Raw genomic sequence first — 21,942 nt, 5'->3', positions numbered from 1 at the left:
AAAAGAAGGGATTATAAAAACACATATTCAAACTTCCCTTACCAACAAAATTCAAAATAAAATACTTGTAGCAGCCCCAGCTGCAACAGGGAGTGCAGCAATATGAAGAGATGAACATTTACGTGCAATGTAAGAAGCAAATCCTCCAGTGGAGGAGTAAGTCCATCAGCACGTGGAAGGTGTATGTATGTAATATGGCTTGCAGAACTAGATCCCTTGTATGATCCTATTTGAGGGTACTCAGCACTTAAGTGTGGGAACCATGGAGCCCTCAGATAGCATCTTGCAGATTTAGGTCCTTAATGCAATATAAAACATATTTGCTCCACTTAGTGACCTGGGAGCTTGCTTTGGCTTAGTTTCCCCCCCCAGGCATTTGCTGTTAAGTTAATTAAGCATTTAAAAAGAAGTGTCTCTCACTTTCCAGACACTCCACATAAATACTACTCTGTCTTCTTGTAAGGGCCAGATTTTCTGCAAGGGTAAATCAATACAGTTTTACTGATTGAGGATCTGGCCTTAAAAAGTCTATCCAGTGCATTAAAACCAGTGCAGCATGACATATACCTTGGCAGTAGAACAATTCTCCAGATTAATAGTTGAGGGAAATTTGGCAGTAAAATAAAAAAAAGTTCTATGTTGAAACGTTGCCATTTCTTTAATCAGTGCTGACCACCACAGCTTCTCCTCTTGTGAACTGTACAGTTATGGCTGGAGTTTCACTGTCATTCTCCTCAAGCTTTAGTGCAGCGTTGTCCAAGCCAGTGCTGCCGGGCTGTGGCAAGGCAGTGGGTTCTGCTGTCCGAGTTGGAGTGGAGCAATACAAGATGAAGCCCACCATGATGATAACGAAGGACAGGATGTAAAGACCTGAAAACTGGCAGAGGAAAGAAAGAGATGCATCAGGTCTTATCTGATGTAAAAACAGTCAATGCGGCCTTGTTTTAAGAATGTGAAAGCCACCCTTCCTTTTTAAAATTATTTTAATGAGGATTATCACCACAATCTGTATTCAGGTCTGAAATTCAAAATTCAACAGCTCCAGTCACTGACAGACTCAGGCTGCTGGCTGGTTTTCTCTGCATCTCATCCTCAACACTGTTGGACAGGGAATTTCCTTAGGTCTACATACAAGAATCTTAACAGAGAGAACAAATGGCTTTAAACATGGTGGTACTGAAGGATAGCTGTTTACACATGTGAATGCTGAAACACTGTACCCCTAAGAGAATTTTGTTTCAGCACAGCCAAATATTTCAGGTCCTGGCAAGAGATGAATCTCTCCGTCCTACTGCAAGTCACCAGAGCAGCTGGTTCTCTGCACAGCTCTCTTAACCATCTGCAAGGCTAGATAAATGTTATTACTGGACCAGAACCAGTTTGCTCTCTACACCCAGCAAGTCCTTGAAGAGAGGGAGACTGGGGCTCCTTTTATAAGATCAGCATTTGTACTCTGTTAAGAGAGGTGTGAGGTGAGAGTATGAAATGCTGAGGTACACGAGGCATTTGATTCACTATCATTCACTTGCCTGTTAAAAGTCCAACAATTGCCAAGATTCATCCACCTTGACAGAAAAATAAATGCTTACTTCGTAACACCAGATTCAGTAATACAAAGTGTTCAAGTTATCCATAGCCAGGAACACCTTTTTCAGCAGACTTGTTAAAATCCTCCACACTGCCTTTGCCAAACCACACTGATTAAACAGTAGGATGAAGGACATAGCACATCCTACATCCCACTGTCAATACTCCCTAACCTCCCAAGCTTCCTTAGATGTCCTTGAAAAATATGTTCTAGTTTATCAAGCAGCAGAGCTGGATGAAATGAATGGTAGGACCTGGACAGTGTACTCTGATCCAAAAGAGACTGAGGCATCTACAATTAAGGCACTGCAATTCCTAGCTGGCAGTCACTTGGCTTGGAAACCCTTGGACAGCACCATGCAAAAGGAAAAACAGACTGAAACAGTGGCCTTGCGATACGTGCCCTCCCTCCTCACCTTGCAGGCTGTCTGCCTGGAGGAGCTTGGACTCAGGCGTTCACTCTGCACAGGAGGAAGCACCAGGCTCTGAAGGTGTCCTGACGGAGGTGGCAGCAGTGCCCGTGGTTCTACCCCTGACTGACCCACTCCCGTCAAATGGGCAGAGCTTGGGTCTGTACCAAGGCACCGGCACGACTTCCCTGGAGCACAGCCTAAGGCCATGAGCGAACATGTGCTCATACGCAAGGATGTGCAAGACTGAGTAGTCACAGTAACTGCCAGACCCCCTCTCGCAGTGTGTACAAGGCAGTAGACCTCTCCAACCCTGCTCAGAATGAATTCCTCTGTGAGTGGATACACAGTCACCGAACCGGGATGCCAAAGCTGTTGCAGTGTAGCTGTGATTCAAGGCCTACCTATGTGTTTGCAGCTATTGACACAGGTGAACCTTAACCATGCTGCTCCAACAGGCCTACGCTCTTTCTCTCTCTCTTTTGTTTTTTTTTTCCCCTTTCTTTCATTTTTGGGAGGGCTCAGTGGTCTCTTCCTGGAGGTTCTTTTCCTTTTTTTTTTTTTTTTTAATTTCAAATATTGCAGCAACTTCATTGCTTTAGACACTGATTTCAGTTGTACCTGTGCAGCTTATATCCTCATCCTCACTATCAAGCCTAAAGACTACTTTAAATGTTACTGGAGCACTGTAACTCCATCTAGTGTCTGTATTTGCAGTATACTTCCCTCCATAGGAGCTTATACAACAAAAGCATTTGGAGACCTTTTTTAATATCTTTTGAGGGATCACAGGTATCTATATAACGAGCTTATTAGGAACAACCACAGCAAAGATTCATTATGGAGTAAAAAAAAAAAAAAAGCTCATCAAAACAGGTATGCAAAATTCACATTTCACCTTAAACAGACATGGTTGGGGCTGAAAAGTTGAGTGCATTAGCAAAACACCATGCACAAGTCAAAACCTTATAAATTCCTGGGCCCAGTCCCTGCTGTAGCTGCTGTATGTTTGCGCTGTTCCTGTTTCAGAGCAGGCTCAGAGCACAGCAATTCAGAGCTCTCCATGGCACTCTCCACTCTGCAGCCCAGCCAAACCTTCAGTGGCTTGCTGTGAAATATTATCTGGTAATGGGGAATAGAGAGTGATTCCTTGCATTTTTGTTTGTAGATTCCTGTGCCCAGGAGGCTTTTTAATCCAGGAAATGTCCTGCCTGGTTTCTTTGCCCCATAGGTAAAGAAACTATATGGTTAACTTGCTAATAAGATTATCTAATGCCAAGTATTATGTTAGAAGCTGTGTCAAAATCAGGTGCTCTCACTTCTTGATTCCTAAGCTATCTCAGATCCTCTGATTACAAAAGATGTGGCATTATTATTGCTACCCTATTTGCTACTTCATTGTTTCTAAACAAAGACACAAGTTCCTATTTTAATAAATATCTGAAATTCTCTCACAATACCACCTCAACATCTTTTCTTATTCATTTTTCCTTTTTGCTACCAGAATATCCCACAGTTAGTAATTAAGGGATGATCTGCTCTCAGAAAAAACTCTCCCCAAAATAAGCTAAAAATCCTGAAGAATAAAAGTTTATTATATCCCTTCCAAAGCTCTTGCTTACTTCTTCCTCTTTACTATTATGAATATAAATTTATAATCACTTCTTGAGTTAATTTACCTCGGTCCCAAAATACATGTTTGAAAGTGACTTAGAAAGGATTTTTTTTAATTGTTAGAATGTAAGTAAGGTTCACTTCCTACATTCATTTTTAATGGAAGCTTTCTAGCTTGGAGCAAATTTTGGAACCCAAAACAGGAAGGAAAGCTGAGCTAAGAGGGTCTTTAAAAGGAAAAATCTAGCTGCTCTCAGACCTTACCATTACCAGACCTCCGTGCTGTAAAATAAATTGGCCTTCCTTTTCAGAAACAAATCTGACCTAAAAGAAACTGGCTCTTCATAATGCTGAAGAGAAAGCAACCACATGGAATAATATGAATTAAGTTCTTAAGCAAAGTTCACAATCTTCTCGCTAATCCCTTCCAGTCACCAAGCGACTGACTCAATTACTCCAATTGCTATAGCGAACTAGGTTCCCACAAATGATTCTGGATGAAAAGCATAGGGTGGAATGAAATCTTTTTAGCACTGCAATTTAGCTTGAATCAACACTACCAAAAATATTTTACAGCTCAATAAAAGTAACTGCTTTTTGGAGAGCACAGAATAATAATACATTTATGTGCTTTTTTTTTTTTCAGTTCCTTTAGTCTCTCCTTAGCAGTAGCACTGAGAGAGCTTGATTCTTATCCGAAGATGTTGGTAATGAACAGACTAATTTCTAAAAGAAAATATTAAGTTCTGGAAATCAAGCGAAACTGCTCCTCTCAGACACCAAATGCCTTTCAGGACAGGGGGATTCAAACCTTCTCTTTGGACACTTGGAGAGATGAACCAGATCTAACATACGGTTCCACATAGGGCTCACGGCAAGAACTCTACCATTTGAACTCCTCAGGAAATTATTTACTATCTCTTAACATTAACTCGTAACGTATTCCATCAAGCATGAAATCGTTTGAAAATCGCTATCTGCCTAATGGTGCAATGCTACGTAATTAACTAAGTATGACTCCTCCTGACTGACATCTGCCAATGATGAACGATACAAGCTGCAGAAATGTACAATTGCAAACGACTGTTCAGAGGCTTTTAAGAACATTACGCTTTACCGACAATTTTGGAGTAAAAACGTAACTGAAATTATAGTGAAAGAATGAAGGTACGTACCTTATAGAAAAAGAGGAAAAGCCCAAAGAACAGACTATAGAGATCCGCAGTCAGAATACCCAGGTTGACTGAGGTTGCGCTGGTAACTTTAATCACTACTGGCATGAAGCTATACAGCCCAAACATACAAAGGGCAAAGACTGTGAACAGTAATGCTGTAAAACAAGATGACAATTTACTCCTAAGTCATGGAATAATGACTATAAAGAACACCAGTATTCTTCAGATGCTTTAAAACTATGCATTTTTAACTTTTAGGATAAGGTGTCCTAAAAGATATGGGAGTGTAAATTTAAGAAAAACATGGAAGAAATACTTCTTTTCCGAGACTACTCTGTATTGCAAAAATTACTGTATCTATACCAGAAAGTTCTTATTCTTTCCTAGTTTAACCTAAGAGCTGACTGAAGAAATTTAGAGCCACATTTCTTAATAACACACAGTTCTGTTGAGGTCAAAATGTGTGTAACATTTTTCCAGTATTTTATTTAGGAAGGACAACAGACAAATATTCTTGAGATGTTCCAACACCAAACACATCTGTAATTAAACAGGATTAATTTTTACTTATTTCAATTTATTTTGAAAAATTATTTCATGTTATATGTAAAGAAAACAACTGAGCTCAAAGGTTTTAATGTTCAATCCTGCAAATCTTATCTCTTTGCTGAGCTGCAAAGTTTGCAGAAAATAAATTTGTGACAATGATATGAATGCTGCTTCCAGATATCCAGAGAAAGAAAATGAAAACCCCACCATTCAAAGTCTAAATTATTATCATTTTCCAGTGTTCTGTAAAAACGCACATCATTTTGTCATACACATACCAATTTTCCAGTTCCACTGAATTCTCATTATCTCCCTATGTTCCACAATGGCTCTAGAGTTAGAGAAAAGATATAATACAGTAAAAAAGAAAAAAAAAATCATATTCAAATAGAAAAAAAGAATTATCAAAATATTTAGGAAATATTTTTATTTATAATCCCTTAATTTTTTGTTTGAAATTTTATTGAATGACACCAAATCCAACATCTAACAAGCATGAAAAAAAATTTGAAAATTAAAGTGCCTGACAGTTAAGAGCACTTTTATTTAATTCTTATGCTACTTCCCAGGCTTTTTCATCCTTTTTCATCAGTTTTACTTGATATACCATTTAAGGAAATTATTAACTGTAATGATGAGAAATGAGGGACATAAAATTGATCAGACAGACTTAAGTGCACATGGTCTGTTACTCTAATGTGGTTATTTATAAGAGTATACATGGCTTCATTTTAAACTGAAGTTTAATATGGAAGACCTCATGCTAACAATTATCTCCTAAACTTTTCCACAGAGAAAATCCATTAAGAAATACATTCTTGTAAACAGTCCTCAGTATACTGAGTGTCCTTGTGAAGATCAACAAAATCAAAAATACAGCCAAGTATCATATGTGTTCAATGCAGGATTTCGCTTTAGAATTGCTGTAATAAGAGTAGTACAAATACAAAGGATATAAACGATGCTGATCAGCAACAAAAATAAAATTCAAGTGGAGGGACCCCCATATAGGCCAAATGCAGATGTAATACAGAATTAATTTAATAACATCATTTCATGGTAGACAAGCAATCATCTGTAGAAATTCTTAATTAGTTTTAAAATAAATATTAGATCCTTACAGCTGTAGACCGCTGATAATAGTCCCAAACAAGCCCACCATTCCTAGAAACTCCACTCTGCTCAGATTTTTCACAATGTACTCCTCACTCACATTAGAAATGGCATACAAAGAAGCACCAAGAAGCACTAAGACATCTCCAATCACCACGTCACTACCTGTACAGAAATATTAATCCACAATAAGGGTAATGCTGCAAACACTTTTTAACTTTCCTTAAAAAGACAAGCAAATTTATCTCTAACATGTCTACCTTCCTAGCGCCTTCCAGGGTAAGGGGAAAGGAAACATCTCCTGCGTGTACAGACAAGTGGCTTGGTGTCTGAGCACAGACTCTGCTACCTGCTCACCTCACCCTGGAATGAGCTAAACCTGGCATTTAAATCCCATCCTGACCAAGCCAGTGCTGTATAGCCTGGTCTAATTCTATTTCTGCTGACCTTAGGCACTGCCGGGACCTGAGAAAACTCTCAGCTAGAGAAGCTCTCCACCTTTCTGAATATTGCCCCTACTTTTGCAGTAAGGCCTGATTCAAGTCTTGCTAAAATCAGTCTGTTGATTTCAGCAGGACCTGGACTCAGCTTCAGGTTTACGACAGGTCTTAAGTGGACACTGCAGACAGGTGGTACCATGTGTCCTGCTACGATTTATTTATACTGTGCAAATGGGACTCCCTCCGATACAATCACTCATCAAGTAAATGCCATTATGCATCAGCTAAATAGCAAGAGGATCGCTGTTGTTTAAATCCTTGAATTGATTTAAAATTGAATTCCCTGAGCCAGCTGGCAATCAGTAAAAAAATATGTCTAAAATATGAGGGTAAGCAGTAGTAAGGACACCCAGGTCAGCAAATAAAGCACAACTGTCTTAAAGCCTTGGGGAAAGAAGGTTTTTATCTCTCAGGACTGAGATACTTGTACCACACAACATTAAAGCTAAACCTCAGTTTGTCTTGTCTTACCTACAGCAAGGCCCCAAAATAACACCAAACAGGCTTATCCCTAGGCTGCCTGATGAAGGCAATGCCCTGAAATTTACCTTGCTGCATACCCCCTGGGTCTGAAAAATCAAAATTCTCACTCAAAGTAAGATCGCTATGATACAGGTTGATTTAGGTATCTGCTATAGAGAAGACGAGACCTGCCCTTATCTGCACCCAGGTGGATCCTGGTCCCTGAGCCCAGCCTCTCTCCCAGAGGTCCCAGGAATCCCAGCATCCTGCTCATGTCTCCTCTTGCTCTCCTGTCGTAAGCCCCTGCTTTCCAGGCTTTTACCTGTGGGCCTTAGGGATATGTGGAGCATTTCTGTTGGGTCTGCCAAAGATAACTCAGAGAGGTCAGCTGCTCCTGAGTAACCTTTTATTTGCTACTTATGCTTATAGAAAACTGCAAATCAGAGAAGTCTGGCTGCCAGCAGGCTGATATCATGTACACAAGACAAGGTTTGCAGGGAGAGGCAGTACCTTTTATTAGACCATCTCACATAATTAGTAAAAGCGAACAAGCTTTCAAGAATGAGGGCTTTCATCAGGTCTGATGAACAACAGAAAAATTTAAGCTTAACACAAGTGTTTCCCTTTTAAGGTGGAAGAAATAATCCAAACCTACAAGCAAAGAAATTCGACAGCTCCCTACAAAATCAGCATCTCCTCAGCCACTATCTTCTTGAACAAGAAATACAAATAGCAGCATGTCTTCTCCTCTTCTCTTTTAAAATAAAACTACATCAACTCCCCCTGCATTTGCTCCTCTTACTCCTTTACAAGTTAGCCCACCATGGGAACCGTCTCTCCGCTCTTCCCCCCCACAATAAAGGACTCCTTACCTTCGCTGTCCTGCCTCCCTGCCAAAATGTCTGCACCCACCATTGTTCCTACACCCAGCAAACAGACGGCAACAGCAAGAAAATGGATCAGCCTGTATCTTGCACGGAGAATGAACCACGACAAAGCCATCAGCACAGGAATCCCGAAACAGTCCAGCAGCTGTGTGTACAGAGAAATGGTTTGCATTAGAAACCCACCCCAAATCTGGATTGCACTATCCTGAAAGCGAATGTACAGGATCTTACTTTCCATCACTATCAGATATTATTGAAAGCCACGAAGCAACACCAGCAGATTCATTTAAAAAGGGGGTCAGACCCGCATTTTACCATTAAAAGTGTTTTGCAAGTGAAAGAGGAACTGGGGTGGGGGTCCACTCTCTCCTGATAGGAAAGCACTGATCCAGAAACTCTTCTAATGATAGACCTAATCAATCTTTGCAGCTTTACAAATGAATGCTAGGATGTCGCTCTGAAATCGTGTTGCTCCCCATGACACCAATGCAAGGAGGTGGTTCACCGATGTTTCCTTTTCTCCCCAGCAGGTTTCGTCTAGCTTGTCTTTTCACTCCTCAAATCTCTAGAATTTAGGGCTCCATGTACACAAAATAAAAAACTGGAACCATTGAAGGATACAAGTAATCTGATTTTACATTGAAGTGATTAGGACAAGAATCTGACCTTGCAGTCTTGGTTTCGATTTTTGGTACATGTGCTGGAAGCCATGTGCAAAATCGGTAGAAGGAAGACAGGAAGGGAAGAACAGCTTTCCTGAAGTCACCTTCCCAATCTTCAAGCTTCCCACAAAAGCACATACAAGCCACCAGTGCTTCTTCATTACTCTGATAGAGCTGACTCTCGACTGATCAGAAGTAGGTAACCCACTCTAATTCACCCATGCCCCAGCAGCAGGACACACAAGGCAGCTAGAGTTTCAAAGCACTTCAGATGTGTTTGCAGACACTGCCCCAAGCAGACTGAACAGCTGTGGTTCAAGGATGCCTGCACTCCATAACAAGCAGTGACACTGACTTCTTTCCTTTATTATCCCCTCTGTGTATGTTCCTAAAATCCTACATCTCTCTGCCTTGCTGCTAGACTCACCCATCTTCCACCCATTCTCCTTTATTACAGAAAATATCAAGAGTGAACTGTGTACTTAATACAGAAAAATACGCCACAGCATAAGATGAGCATAATGTTCTAGAATAATCAAATAATACCAAGAACATTGAGCTAATCATAATTGGGTTAATACTTAATTGAACAAAACATACTTTATTTCTGAATTTGTCTGGAGGAAAAAAGGGTGTATTTTCTGACCTGCCTTGGTAGAGCGCCATGAAACTGTGTAAGGGAACAGTCTACAGCAGAACATACACTCAGCCTTCCGAAGACTGCTCACAAATTACTCTCAAATGTCAGCCCTTAAATCTTGGCCTCTTGAAGTCCCTACAAATTGTTAGGTCCACGTCAATAGGACTGGGCCATAATCCTTACAATCAAGACAAGAGCCCTTAGTCCTTAATGTTCATTGCCAACCTCTGCCTGCCTAAGTGCACCACTGCAGTCGTCTTCTGTGCTGGCTTCTGTTAGTTCAGCTGTTGTCCCCAAGGGTTTTAACCAAACTCATAAGACTTCTATGATACGTCTGGTTTTATTTGTTCATAACTACATATATTAAAGTCTTACAAGCATAGCACGAAGGGAAGTTATTACAGATTAAATCCATCTATTTGTCTTTGCTCCTTGGATTGCCTCCAGCTTGTCCAGTTTGTAAAGCTCAAAAGCACTTGTATGTACTGTATTATGAGACATTGCAACCACACAAGTCCTAATAAGTGATACCATATATTCCAATACAACTTTGCTCTACTGAAAAATATCATGCTGTGAGTTTCTATCTAGTCATAGGCCTTTTTCTCTATCTTACCTTTTCTTTCTTCTCTATTCTTACCTCAAGAAAAACCTTCTAACATTTCCTCCAAATTTGACTGTTTTGATTAGTATCAAACAACAAGAAATACTGCAAACATTAGAAAGCAAAATGTATACCTCCCTGGTAGTAGACATCTCTTCTACTAATAAGTAAGCTTTCACTTCCCCATTAACTGAGATGTTACCACATAGCTTTCCAACCTCCAAGCAGTTTTTCAACCCAAACAGAAAGAGTGGAAGAAAAACCATAAAACATAATGGGCCAGAAGCTCTTTCAGGAATGTCAGATGGAGAATTGCTTCATCCAGACCAATAACATACTGTACAGCTCCAGCATCCTGGTTAGAGGACTTGCAGCCAGGACACACAGGCAACAAATGATGAAGAACATGCTCTGGTAATCTGTTGCAGGGGACAATTATACTCAACTATAGTCAGAAGAAATCTGATTTCCAACTCCTGGATCTCGGCTTCCCTTCATCTACTATATTACAGAGCTCTTTGGTGGAAAATGCTCTCTTCTGTATGGGATCAAGATCAAAGAGGTGCAAAGCAGATGTAATACTGCAATGAATTGTATCAATGGAACCATTTAAAAGAATAAAGTGTATTTATTCAAGTTTTATAACATTCACAGCAGTACTGCAGTGCTGATTACTACTGCCAGTAGAGCCTTAGCAAACTCTCACCTTATTCAATTCTAGCATGTATTTTACAAGGGAAAAAAAACCCAAAAACCTGGTGTTTTGATTTACAAATGTTTTGACTCAAGCCAGGCTTTGGCCACGCTGTTTATAGGAGGTTTTAAAGGCAGGGCGAGTAAATTATTAATTAATATATGGTTAATAAATTATCATAGACTATTGGAGGTCATTGGTTTGCTTATAATTGCCAGCTCCACACAGCTTTCTGAGTAAGAAAGCTCAACAGCTCATCCTGCTCGCTACCCTGCAAGGCTCCCTTAGGGCAGCCTCCAGCTGAGCCCCAGGGGCTCATCCTGCATTTTCTCCTGGTGAAGTTAACGCTCTTCCATCAGCTGCTATTCTGTCAATAGCCACCTATAAAATGCCTCCACTTAAATTATCTACAGAGCAAATGCTAATTGTGCCCACTAGCATGTTAACAACATGAAACCACAGCTATGCTGCTTTTTTTTTTTTTTTTTTTGCCATGACGTATGTGGTCAAACAACAGCACAGTCAAGTCCTGCCACAAGATAGAAGGTCACCAGCAGCAAGAAGTCTCCATGGCATTGCCTCAACCACAGCCAAACAGAAGGAGATCAGTTGTGAACCAAAGTCTTTTTCTTTGTTTACAGAGAAATGAGAGCTGCCATCCTAATGTTATCTCCTTAAAAATCTCCTAACCCTTTCCGTGCAAAGCTGGTATTTGATAACTAAAGGAAAATCAGTTCTGTTGTTGTGTTCATGAGTAAGAAAATACATGGAAGTTCCCTACTGAGCTGAGAAAACTTATCTTTGAAGAAACGTTCCATAGGGCTGAGCTGAAGTTCCAGCCAGCTAGCATTTTAACAGTGATTACCCTGTATTCAGGAAGGTGCCATATACTCCTGCATTGCTTTTATGCTCCCTGGGCATCCACTCACAGCCAGTACTCCAGACAAGCCATCAGGCTGGGTGCTCCGAACCACAGGTCCTGATGTAGCTGCAGAACTGCTTGCTACTGACAGACAGCAAATGCCTTGCACTAGAGCAAATCACAGGCTTTTTTCTTTGTCCTGTATCTCATTTCTGACAGTGGTGAGAAACTGGTGACTTCAGAGAATGTGCAAGAAACCTTATGACAACAGGCAGTTACAACAAATTCAGAATTACTGAACTAACATAAAGCAGCATCAGTCTGAAGGTTATCACACAGAAAAAAGGTTCAGCAAATTCTCGAGTTTGGCAACCGGACATGACAACCTACTCTATCTATTCTTTCTTAATTTCTATGAAAGAAATCATGGGAATAGCTTTACTACTTCTGAGAACTTGGATTAAAGTCCTGGCTTTTTGAGCTGTAAAGTATATGATCGAACAGTGTCTCAGTTATCAGCTTAACATGATCCTGAGACTGAAATGTCTCTTAAAGCTTTGATTTCTTAGGCATTATTTGTAAGGAAATTAATGGCCCAATGAGTCGTAACACATAAGTATGAAGTGGAAATGTAACAATAATAATCCAACAGACACATGTTACTAGTCTTTAGTAGTGCAAAGAAAAGTTACTGCAGTTCTCTAAAGGGAGCCCAGACCACAGGAGTTTATTGCTTTACAGGTAATTCTTTTAAACATTAACCCTGATTAGTTTGACTCCTAAACGCTCCTTTCCAACTAACAGCCAATTCTGTACAGTACGTTATTTTTCTATTCAGGTAAATGGGGCCATGGCCCCAGAAACAGATTCAGTAAGAGCAGGCACAGGCTGGCACGGCCCCAGATACACTCCCTCCTTGCTTCTGCATCGTGTCCCCCCTTGTTCCAGCAGCAGCTGTGGAGCCACACAGCGAGCTAACTTGGGCCTGACACCGCTTGCCAACAGCCCAGCAAGAGGCAGGGTTTACTCTGACTTTACTCAGTGCCCTGAGCCAGTTTGCTCATGGGATTTGGCCATGCAAGCTCAGGAGCATACAGCTGGAAGCAGGAAGAAGGTACCAACCTTCCAGCCACTTATGTCTGTGTAGGGTGACAAAGAAACCCCAGCCCTAGCCCTCCTGCTCGTAGAGCTACTTCAGAACCCAAGATTTATCCTAGTGCAACGACGCACCACCAAGCACTGGTGTTGCACAGGATGCCTACTGTCACTTCAGGAGCCTGGCACACTGACCTCCCTTCCATCTCTTCCAGAAAGGGGCCTGAACTGAAGCACCACACCCAAAAGCCAAAGGGCTGGTCCCTCACTGCGTGGTCAGCAACACCAGCTAACTATCAGTATGTCCTCACATGTGGGGTTACACCTCGCAATGCCTCCCACAGCTTCTAGGACGAGGCAAGAGATCTACCTTGCTCTCATCAGCAAGAACCTGTGCTGTGTGAGTGTTACCTGGTCATAAATCTTCGGGTCAGGAGAAAAACCCTGAGTGGCTGTCAGCAAACTCATAGAAGTGCTTTCTATCAAAATAATTAGAGTTCAACTCAAGAGCTGGCACGGGTAATACCAGCCAATTTTCTCTGCTTCCTGGAAATGTTATTCATGAGGCAGGATGCTCTTCCCTGTACTGCAGGGAGAAAATAAATATCAGAAAGTTTTTTCAGGCTTAAATAGCTTCCATGTCTGTCCTATGAATCTCATTTTAGAAAATGGTCCAAAACTGCAATGAAAGCAACAGTTCAAAAAGAGAGATCGGTTCTTACCTGCACACTTGTGAGGGTCGTGTATTGGTAGGCTTTTACAATCATGTAATTGGCTTCAACATCAGCCAGTCCCAAAAAAATATACTTCCACCACCTCTGTTTCAAAATTTGCCAAAGACTGTCACTGCCTGTTTAGAAGAAAGCAGCAATCAATACGTGTTTCTTTCCAACCAAAAGTTGCATAGAATGTTGTTGTATGCTTTTCAGAAGCATAAATAATACTGAGATGTTCAATTTCAGTTGCCCCTGCTCAAGAAAGATACAAGAGCAGCAAAATGCAGCCTGGGAGGAGACAATGCAAATGGTGAAAGGCACAGAAATTCTTCCACATGAGGGAAAAAACCCACAAGACCAGAGTTGTTTAAAGAGTAAATTAATAAGAACAGGACAACTACTAAATGGCCTCTGATAAAGAAGTGTGTTACAACAAAGCCTATTTTCCCTAATATAGCATAGGACTTGAAACCAAACAGCACATAATTTTAAACAGATACGAAATGAAATCAAATTAAATGCATATTTAACCTGTAAAATTAATTTCCATGTGTTATTACAAAGCAGGAATTTCAGCAGGAACTTTAAAAAACTAGGATGAGTATTGAGTTCTTTACTTTCAAAATCTGAAAGGGAAATGGAGACAAGAAAAAAAAAATTATGAACCAGAATCTCCCATCCCATATTTCACATACCAGTCCTAAATGCCAGCATTGTTGTATAAACTAGAAGCAGCAAAGAATAGTTGATAAAACTTTGAAACATTGGAGTATTCACTTGGTATTGTTCTGCTAGATACTGGCTTGTAACAGCAGTCCCACAGATAAACAAGGAGAGTATCTGGCCCAGAATTATTGTTTTCAGAATATGCCTGTGAATATAAAAGACAACACAGTAAGCTTAGAATTAAACATTCAGTGTTTTAAAAAAATATTTGCTAGTTGTTCAGGGAAAATGCCATTTTTTAGATTCACACTACTCTTTTTCTACTCCCTATCAATGTTGTTGTGATTTACTGGTAAGCAGGGTTTTGTCTACACAGATCTAGCCTAAGCTCATGACAGCCATATAAGAAGTGAGGCCAGTTCAAACCGCTAGTGATGGAGACTGCAATAATTTGCAAGGATCTTCAAGCAGCTCACCCGGGCAGGCTCAAACCAATGGCAGGATCTATTCTCATCAAGAGAGGTTTTGTTACACACTGCCTGAGTTAAATCCTTCGTCCTCCACTGAATCCCATGTTGACTTTGGTCAACAGAAATCTGCAATGTGGAGATAAGGCATGACTGCCTTCGGGCCGTTCTGCGACCTGAGTCTTTGAAAGTGAGCTGAGACCCTAAACTGAGCAGTGCTGAGGAAATACAAACAGCCTGGGTTGGAAGGACCTCGAAAGATCATCTGGTCCAACCTTTCATAGGAAAGGGAGCCTGGATGAGATTACCTAGCATCCTGTCCAGTCACATCTCTAAAACCTCCACTGATGGGAACTCCACCACATCCCTGGGGAGGTTGTTCCAGTGATTGATTGCTCTCATTGTAAAAAAATGCTTTCTTAAAATATCAATTGTTATAATTAATACTTATTGTGGATTTTTTTTCTGCTATATTCCATCATACACTGCTGTAATTGAGGATGGAGTTAAAAAAACATTTTGGCCAAAGATCATGTTAGCATTTACAACTCCTTTTAAGTCCAACCCACAGCTGAGCAGGGCGGGGGGGAAGCTCATGCTGGTTTAGTAGCAATTCTTCCCTTAATAGAAAGTGAACTATTCCAGAGACTCCTAGACAAACAGGGGTACACATAGATTGCTGTGTATCTTTTGGTTTGCTGTTTTCCCTGCCAGTGGAGCTATGCAGATTTGTACCACCCCAGTCTCTGCCTGCATACTCACAATATGCAGTGAGAAGGGCTCAGTGCTGTGCTGTCTGTAGAGGTCTGCAAAGTTCATGTCTAAGTTGTTTACTCTGAAGACTAATGATGAGAATTTAACTGTCTGCACAACTGATTCATTTGTTCCTACTCAAAGTAATCAAGCAAGGGAAGAAACAACCCCATTAGGACTCTGCACCTGCCCCGTTGCCCACATCTCTCCCTGATGATTTCTGGCAGGGCATGCACATGCCATGCACACCATGTGACAGTAACACTGGTTGTTTTCCCAACGTGGGTGACTTCAATGTAGTAAATACCAGCTCACCTAGCTATGCTGTGCAATCCAGCTGTCAGGCAATGAGAAAGGTGTGTTCAGGGGTGCTAAAGCCAACTACAATCATACAGTCCATCTCTCCTTTTGGAAGGGAGACATCTCCTTTGCACAGATTCTAATTCAGCTGCATGAATCTCATTTTCAATTCAGCCTGACACCAAAGCTCTTCTGACTTTAAAAATGCTGCTAGGCACATTTTTCTCTCCAAGTCCATTTTGATGAGACAGCAGATCTCTGTGAAGTCCAGCCATGCTGCACTTCTAAGAGATTCACGCCCCACCCATTGCTACAGCTTGTCTTGTCAATCGCAGCAATGGTGCATATCCACACTTTAAGCATTCATATATCATGTGACAATCTTTTAAGGCCCTATCCAGCCTCATGTGAATAACTCACTCTGGTGCATGAAAGAATGAACATTCTCATTTCTAGTGTTTTGAATGCTGAAGTAAGCAACAGAGACTGTATTTCAGCTAGAAATTTATCATGGCTACTTTACAGCACAGCATTAACTATAAATGGTGCTATAAAATACATACATGTATTACATAAATACATATATAATATATAAACATATACATGTATTTTTTTTATATATGTATTTGTATGCAAAAAAAAAATCCCAAAGAAAAACCCAACAAATTTTGAAGCTACCTCACTTCTATTATATTGAGCTTCTATTTATTCTGGTCAAAGATTTGATTGCACTATTTGGTGAACAAATCAGCAATGATCGTGACAAGTTCTGGCTGATTATTCTGACTGATGCAGAAATGTCTTTTTACATTCATCTAAAGAATTAATTTAATCAGGTGCTGTTAAGAAGATTTAACATACGTTAGCTAAAATTTCAGGGATGCGTCTACCTCCTGCCTCAAACAAGCATGAACGATGGTTCCAGCTCACCCTTTGCCTGCCCTGTGAACTCTGGCTCCTTTGCAGGAGGCAAGGGCACAGAAGATCTATTGAAATGTCAAGGAAGAAATAATGTGGTAAACAACACATGAAAAACGTGGTTCTAGGGATTTTAAAAAAATACATATATGCATTTTATTATTCAAATAAAGAGTTTCTTGCTCCAAACTAGCAGAAAATATTTCTTCTTTACCCTCAGTGCAGGAGGCAGAGAGCAAGCCTTTAGCTTGCTAAAGGACTTGGACTAAACTCACCCTGTGCTTGGACTAGCTGGGACGAGGGTGTGGAAGTGGGGATCATACCTGAGCAGAGGTGTGACTGGGCAGAACTGCTGCAATTTTACAGGAGCAAAGCTGTGAAGCCTGCGTAGTCCACAAAATGAATTGCACTCATCAATACATTACCAGGAGAGGTTAAAGCTGCCTTGGTCAGCAGAAGCCCTGCTCTCCTGAATGCAGACTCCCCTTCACCCATCTCCTAGGTGGTGGATGCCACACACGGGCAGAAGCACAGGCAATAAATACTACTCCACAAGCATCTGGCTTGTTTAACATGGACTTCTGTGGGGGGAAGGTTTTAAACATTTTCCTCCAGGACATGGTATGCAAGGGGTAGCTTTGCTTCTCCTGAACTACAGCACCCTCTCTATAGGGGAGGCCTGGACTCCACGTGCGCAGTGTTTTGGCAAACTGGATAGTCACTGTGTTCCAGTGAGAAGGTAAAAAGGGGGAAATCTACTGCCATTCAAATTTGCTAACAATTGATCAGCTTCAACCATCGTTTATTAAAAACAAGAAAGACCCAATTGCCCTCTTGCAGTGAAATAACTCCACTAAGCCAATCCTCAGCTTTTCCAATAACTAACTTTCTCCAGTTCAAAGTACCTAGGGAATTATCTCCTTGCATTTTTGCATATGGGAAGAGACGCAGGTTCAGAATCTACAGAACTGTTTGCTTAGTGGTTATTGCACCAGCAACCATTGCCATTTAGTTAATGTATGTCTCGGCAGTCCTGCAGCATTTACTTCTACGGTACCAAAGGCATCTGATAGAGCAAGCAGGCTTCACCCTGCCTCATTCCTTATTTTTCTCTATTTTAATTCAGTGATATTTTTTTTCTTCCCTGAAGAGATTCAAAATGTTAAGATCAAAACAGCCACGTAAAGACATTGTTCACTGACAGTGGAAGGCTGCCTTCAAAAAACATCTTCTGTGAAACCCAAAACACTACATTTCTAGCAACTTTCTCAGCTGTGTGTAAAATAACACCCTTTTGCCTTGACACACACACACACCCTACCTCCCCAACACCAGGTGCGAGCCTTGGCAGGAAACATCAATGGTTTCCCCTCACATCATTTGTCAAGGTGTCAAAATTAATTTCTTAAACTTGCGAAGGTAACGGTGTGTTCCCAGTTCAATGCACTGGGCTCAAGGCAGCAAGACAGCAGTTTGAACAAAGTAAGATGACCCTCATTAAATATGGGCTCATTATTATTTCAGTGCCCACTAAAGTCCCATAGCAAATTTTAAAAAGAGTATTTGACCCTCTGTAAAACTTGAGAGCAAACTTTAAATCCTATTGGTTTCATTTTGCAAGACAATTTCTTATAAGAAAAATACTTTGAAGACATAAGCTTCCTTTCATTCTGGTATTGACAGGAGTATCGATGACAATTTCCCTATTAATAACTTATCATCATTTTTTGAAATATATTAACTTTTCTGTGCCAGAACTTGATTCTGTCTGCCTTTTTTTTTTTTTAATGCATTGGTAAGGAGTAAATCACTTTGGACTCACAGATGACATAAGGTAACTGGTCTGAAATGGCCTTTTTGTTCTACAGTTTGGGGTTTTTCTTGTTGTTTTTTACTGCTTGGTGGTTGGCTGCCAAGAAATTACTCCTCCTCACCCTTCAACCGCCATATCTTAGCTAGCTTTATCTCTGGCTATGAGCAAAACTAGGAGTCATTTCGTGATTTTTTAGAACATGAAAGTTTGCCACAAATTGGTCTAACGCTAATACTGAACAACGTGCGGCTCTTGACAACATGAGAAAGTCAGGCTGGCTTTCTTCTGCATTTTGCACGGAGCCAAAGAAAAATACTCCTAGATCTTAAAATACAATCAGAGTCTCTATCTGAGGAAGTCAAAGAAAGTCTAATAAGCCCACAGTTAACACTTCTATTGGCTACTAGTTTAATAAATCCTATAATTTTAATGTGATTTTTAAAATGAAAATAAATACAGCTTTTCAAAAATTAAATTTGTTTACGCCACCAGTTAAACACTAACAGGCAAAGCCTGGCAACACTCTTCACAAAGAATTTATTTGCACTTCAGCTTTAACTAATGAATCCTTCCTGAATGGGGGGTGGGGGGAGGAAGAGACCATTTCATTTGAATAATCTCATATTTTCATGCAAGTAGTTAAAGGAAAATACAGCTTTAGACTGAAGCCATATTCCGACATGACTAGCAGATAGCTCAGGACAGGAAACCAATATTTTTAAGAACTAACATTTTTAGAAGTTAGTGTTTCAATCTTCTGCTTTGAAACTGAGTTCAATCTAATTTGTAAAAGGTAAGAAAAAGAAAAGACTTGTTTTGTTTCAAGAATCAGAAAGCATACCTTCTACTGCTTTTACCCGCCCCCCAAAAAATCTAGCTTATTACATACAAGTATTAAACCTTCCAATGATTCAGAAAGGCCTCTAACAAAACTGAAGTGGCTGAGCCTCCAGCCACCTGGGAAAAAAAAAAAAAAGAGGGGGGGAGGGAGGAAAAAAAAAAACCCAGCAATTCAGTATCTCAGACAACACTTTGCTAAAGTCAGCGAGAGAGCTTTTTATTTTCTTTCAAGTACCACCAACAGATTCACTTAGTATAGTATAGCCCTCTGGCAACATTTTGGCAAAACTACTAGCACAGGTGAGGTTACTGAACAGTCCAACAAGTTCCTATCTTGTCTTTTGGGGCATTCCTGACAGGCAGGAGAAATGAAAAGAGAAAAACTTATATCCAAAAGAGAAAGGCAGGCTTTGGCCTCTGGAATAAGACTCTGCTTGGCCAGCACACACCTCCACACAGTCCAGTCACCCGACTCTGGCTTATGAGCGCAAGGCTGGCAGGACAGCCAGCACCTCCTGTTTGTCAGCCAAGGATATCTGATGCAATAGTTATTAGAGACCAAACCTGGAGCCCCCCAAAAGCCTTTTCAACAGGGATTCTTTATTATTATTTTTTTTTCCTCAGATGGAAACCAAAGCTGTGAATGAACAGTAGCTCTTGCAGGCTGGAAGTCAACGGAGGTAGTTCTGCTCTCACAAAAGGCAGTGCTTTCCAAGTACCAGCTTTGGAACGCATGCGATGCCTGCACAACTTGGCAGATTTTTTCCTCAAGTTTTCCATGCTTAACCAGTGCTCGCATTTTAAGTTATATACTTGAACGGGTCTCTGTCCTAAGCTTATTCAAGGAAGGAGGGAAAGGGGATATTGGTCATTCTAGACTCCACACCTCATCTCAGCTATTTTAGTCTGTTATCTTCTCTGCCCCCCATGACCTGTTCCTCACGACAACGTTGATAAAAGAGTACAGAACCGACAGAAGTACAGAAAGATAGGAAATAGATAGAGAAAAAATAGGAAACCAGGAAAATATTAAGCCAGAATTACTAAAAAAATCAAGTGTGTGCATATGTGAGGTCACACCCTCAGTTTAACAAAATCAAATACTTCACTCGCAAATTCTACACTTATCTTAGCTAGAGTGACTCTTCACACTCTCGCACAACAGCAGGTACGGGCTGCAGCCCGGCCGTGCTCCCACAGCAGCCCGGCTATCAGAACACCCTCTCCCCGCAGCCCTCCACCAGCGGAACCCAAAACTCCGCCGCCTGCCGCCTGCACCCCGCCGGCCTCACCTCTGCCAGAGCAACGGCCTGTAAAGGCTCGCCCGAAGGTCCAAAGCCGTGCTCAGCCCCGCGCCCCGCTCCCAGCAGCGACCCCGTGCCTGCACCCGGGCGTCCCCCGCGGCCGGTGCCCCGCGGCGGCGCTGGCTCCGGGCCGGGCATCACCCGGCTTCTCCCGGCGGCACAGATAACCCACCGCATCCTCACCGCCTTATCGGCCGAGGACACAAAGACCGTCTCCCCCTTCCTTCCCTACCTCCCGCCGACCGGGGTGGCGGAGGGGAGGGGGACGACGGCGACCCTGGCCCGCGGCACGGCCCCCCCCCCGCCGCCCCGGCCGCGGGGGCAGGCAGGCCGGCGCTGCCCGGCTCCATGTGGAGGCCGGGGCGGGGAGGGGGGGCCGTGGCCGCGGACTCACCAGGTGCAGAGCTTGGCCCCGAGCAACGCCAGCAGCCGGCGCGGAGGGGCGGCGGCCCCGGGCGGCGGCTCAGACCCGGGAGCAGCGGCCGCCGCCGCAGCAGCAGCGCCGGGCGGCGGCGCGCCGGCATCGGCCGCCTCCATGCCCCGGCCCTGCGCCCGCCGAGACGGAGGGAGGGACGGAGAGAGCGAGCTGCGGAGGCGGCGGGTAGCGCCCGCGGGAGGGAGGAGCGGTGCAGCGGGCCGAGAGAACAGAGCTCCACTGGCTGCGGACGGGACGGGACGGGCCGAGCCGAGCTTTGTGCCCGCCGAGGGGCCGCCCCCAGGAGGGGCACAGCTCGTCCTGGGGCGGGGGGGGGGGGGGGAACGACGGCGGAGCTTAGCCGCCTGCCCTGGGATGCCTCTCGCATTCCTTCTGCTTAGCGAGCCGCAGCTCCGCTCCGCAGGTTCCCTTGCACCCGCTGGGTGCGGGTCGGGGCGGAAGAGCAGCCAAGGGCTGCTCCAGGGGCGCTCAACGCGGCTTCGTGTTCCCGCTTTCCAGCTGAGGCAACCTGCGGGGCTTCCCGGCAGCAGCCCCAGCCTGGTGCCCGGGTGCGGGTCCCTGCAAGGGCACTTTGGCCCCAGGCCCGCCACAGGCTTCGACCCCCAAGACACGTGGAGGCCTGACTGCCGCTGGCCCCGTGCGCAGGCAGTGCAGGTCTCATCTTTCTTGCAGTTACAATGAGTCAAAGTTACTCTAAACCCTTACATTTTAGTTTCTCCCTGCTTTGTGCGCAGCCTTGAGCTCCGCTATTTCTAAGGCTTCAGCTCCCACCTCTTTGCTCCCATGCCTAAGGATTTACCTCATCCTGTTTGTCTTCACCCCCATCTCAGCCCAACTCACCTGGAGAACCTGGTGGCATTTTGCATACCCTGGTG

General features: G+C 42.7%; 1 protein-coding gene across 1 annotated transcript; it reads right to left on the bottom strand.

The window, feature by feature from the left end:
• Positions 1-222: 222 nt before the first annotated feature.
• On the bottom strand, positions 223-21,168 carry SLC35F2 (solute carrier family 35 member F2). Its single transcript, XM_049823560.1, has 8 exons — positions 21,026-21,168; positions 14,266-14,441; positions 13,577-13,704; positions 8,283-8,442; positions 6,457-6,613; positions 5,614-5,666; positions 4,787-4,941; positions 223-877 (listed from the first exon to the last, which is right to left on the bottom strand). Exons 1-8 carry the CDS (start codon positions 21,166-21,168, stop codon positions 659-661), a joined length of 1,191 nt encoding a protein of 396 aa, XP_049679517.1. The 3' UTR covers positions 223-658.
• Positions 21,169-21,942: the final 774 nt, after the last annotated feature.

Source organism: Accipiter gentilis, chromosome 19, assembly GCF_929443795.1.
Source record: "Accipiter gentilis chromosome 19, bAccGen1.1, whole genome shotgun sequence".
NCBI classification, from domain to species: domain Eukaryota; kingdom Metazoa; phylum Chordata; class Aves; order Accipitriformes; family Accipitridae; genus Astur; species Astur gentilis.
Note: the sequence above shows the minus strand (reverse complement) of the source record. Positions and strands in the feature narration are given on the sequence as shown.

Bases quoted from the DNA above. Each gene is read 5' to 3' on its own strand.
- SLC35F2 (XM_049823560.1), bottom strand. From the start codon at position 21,168: ATGGAGGCGGCCGATGCCGGCGCGCCGCCGCCCGGCGCTGCTGCTGCG. The intron at 14,442-21,025 runs GTGAGTCCGCGG...TTATATTCACAG, and splicing joins GGGGCCAAGCTCTGCACCTG to GCATATTCTGAAAACAATAA. The intron at 13,705-14,265 runs GTATGTGAAATA...TCTTCTAAACAG, and splicing joins AATGCTGGCATTTAGGACTG to GCAGTGACAGTCTTTGGCAA.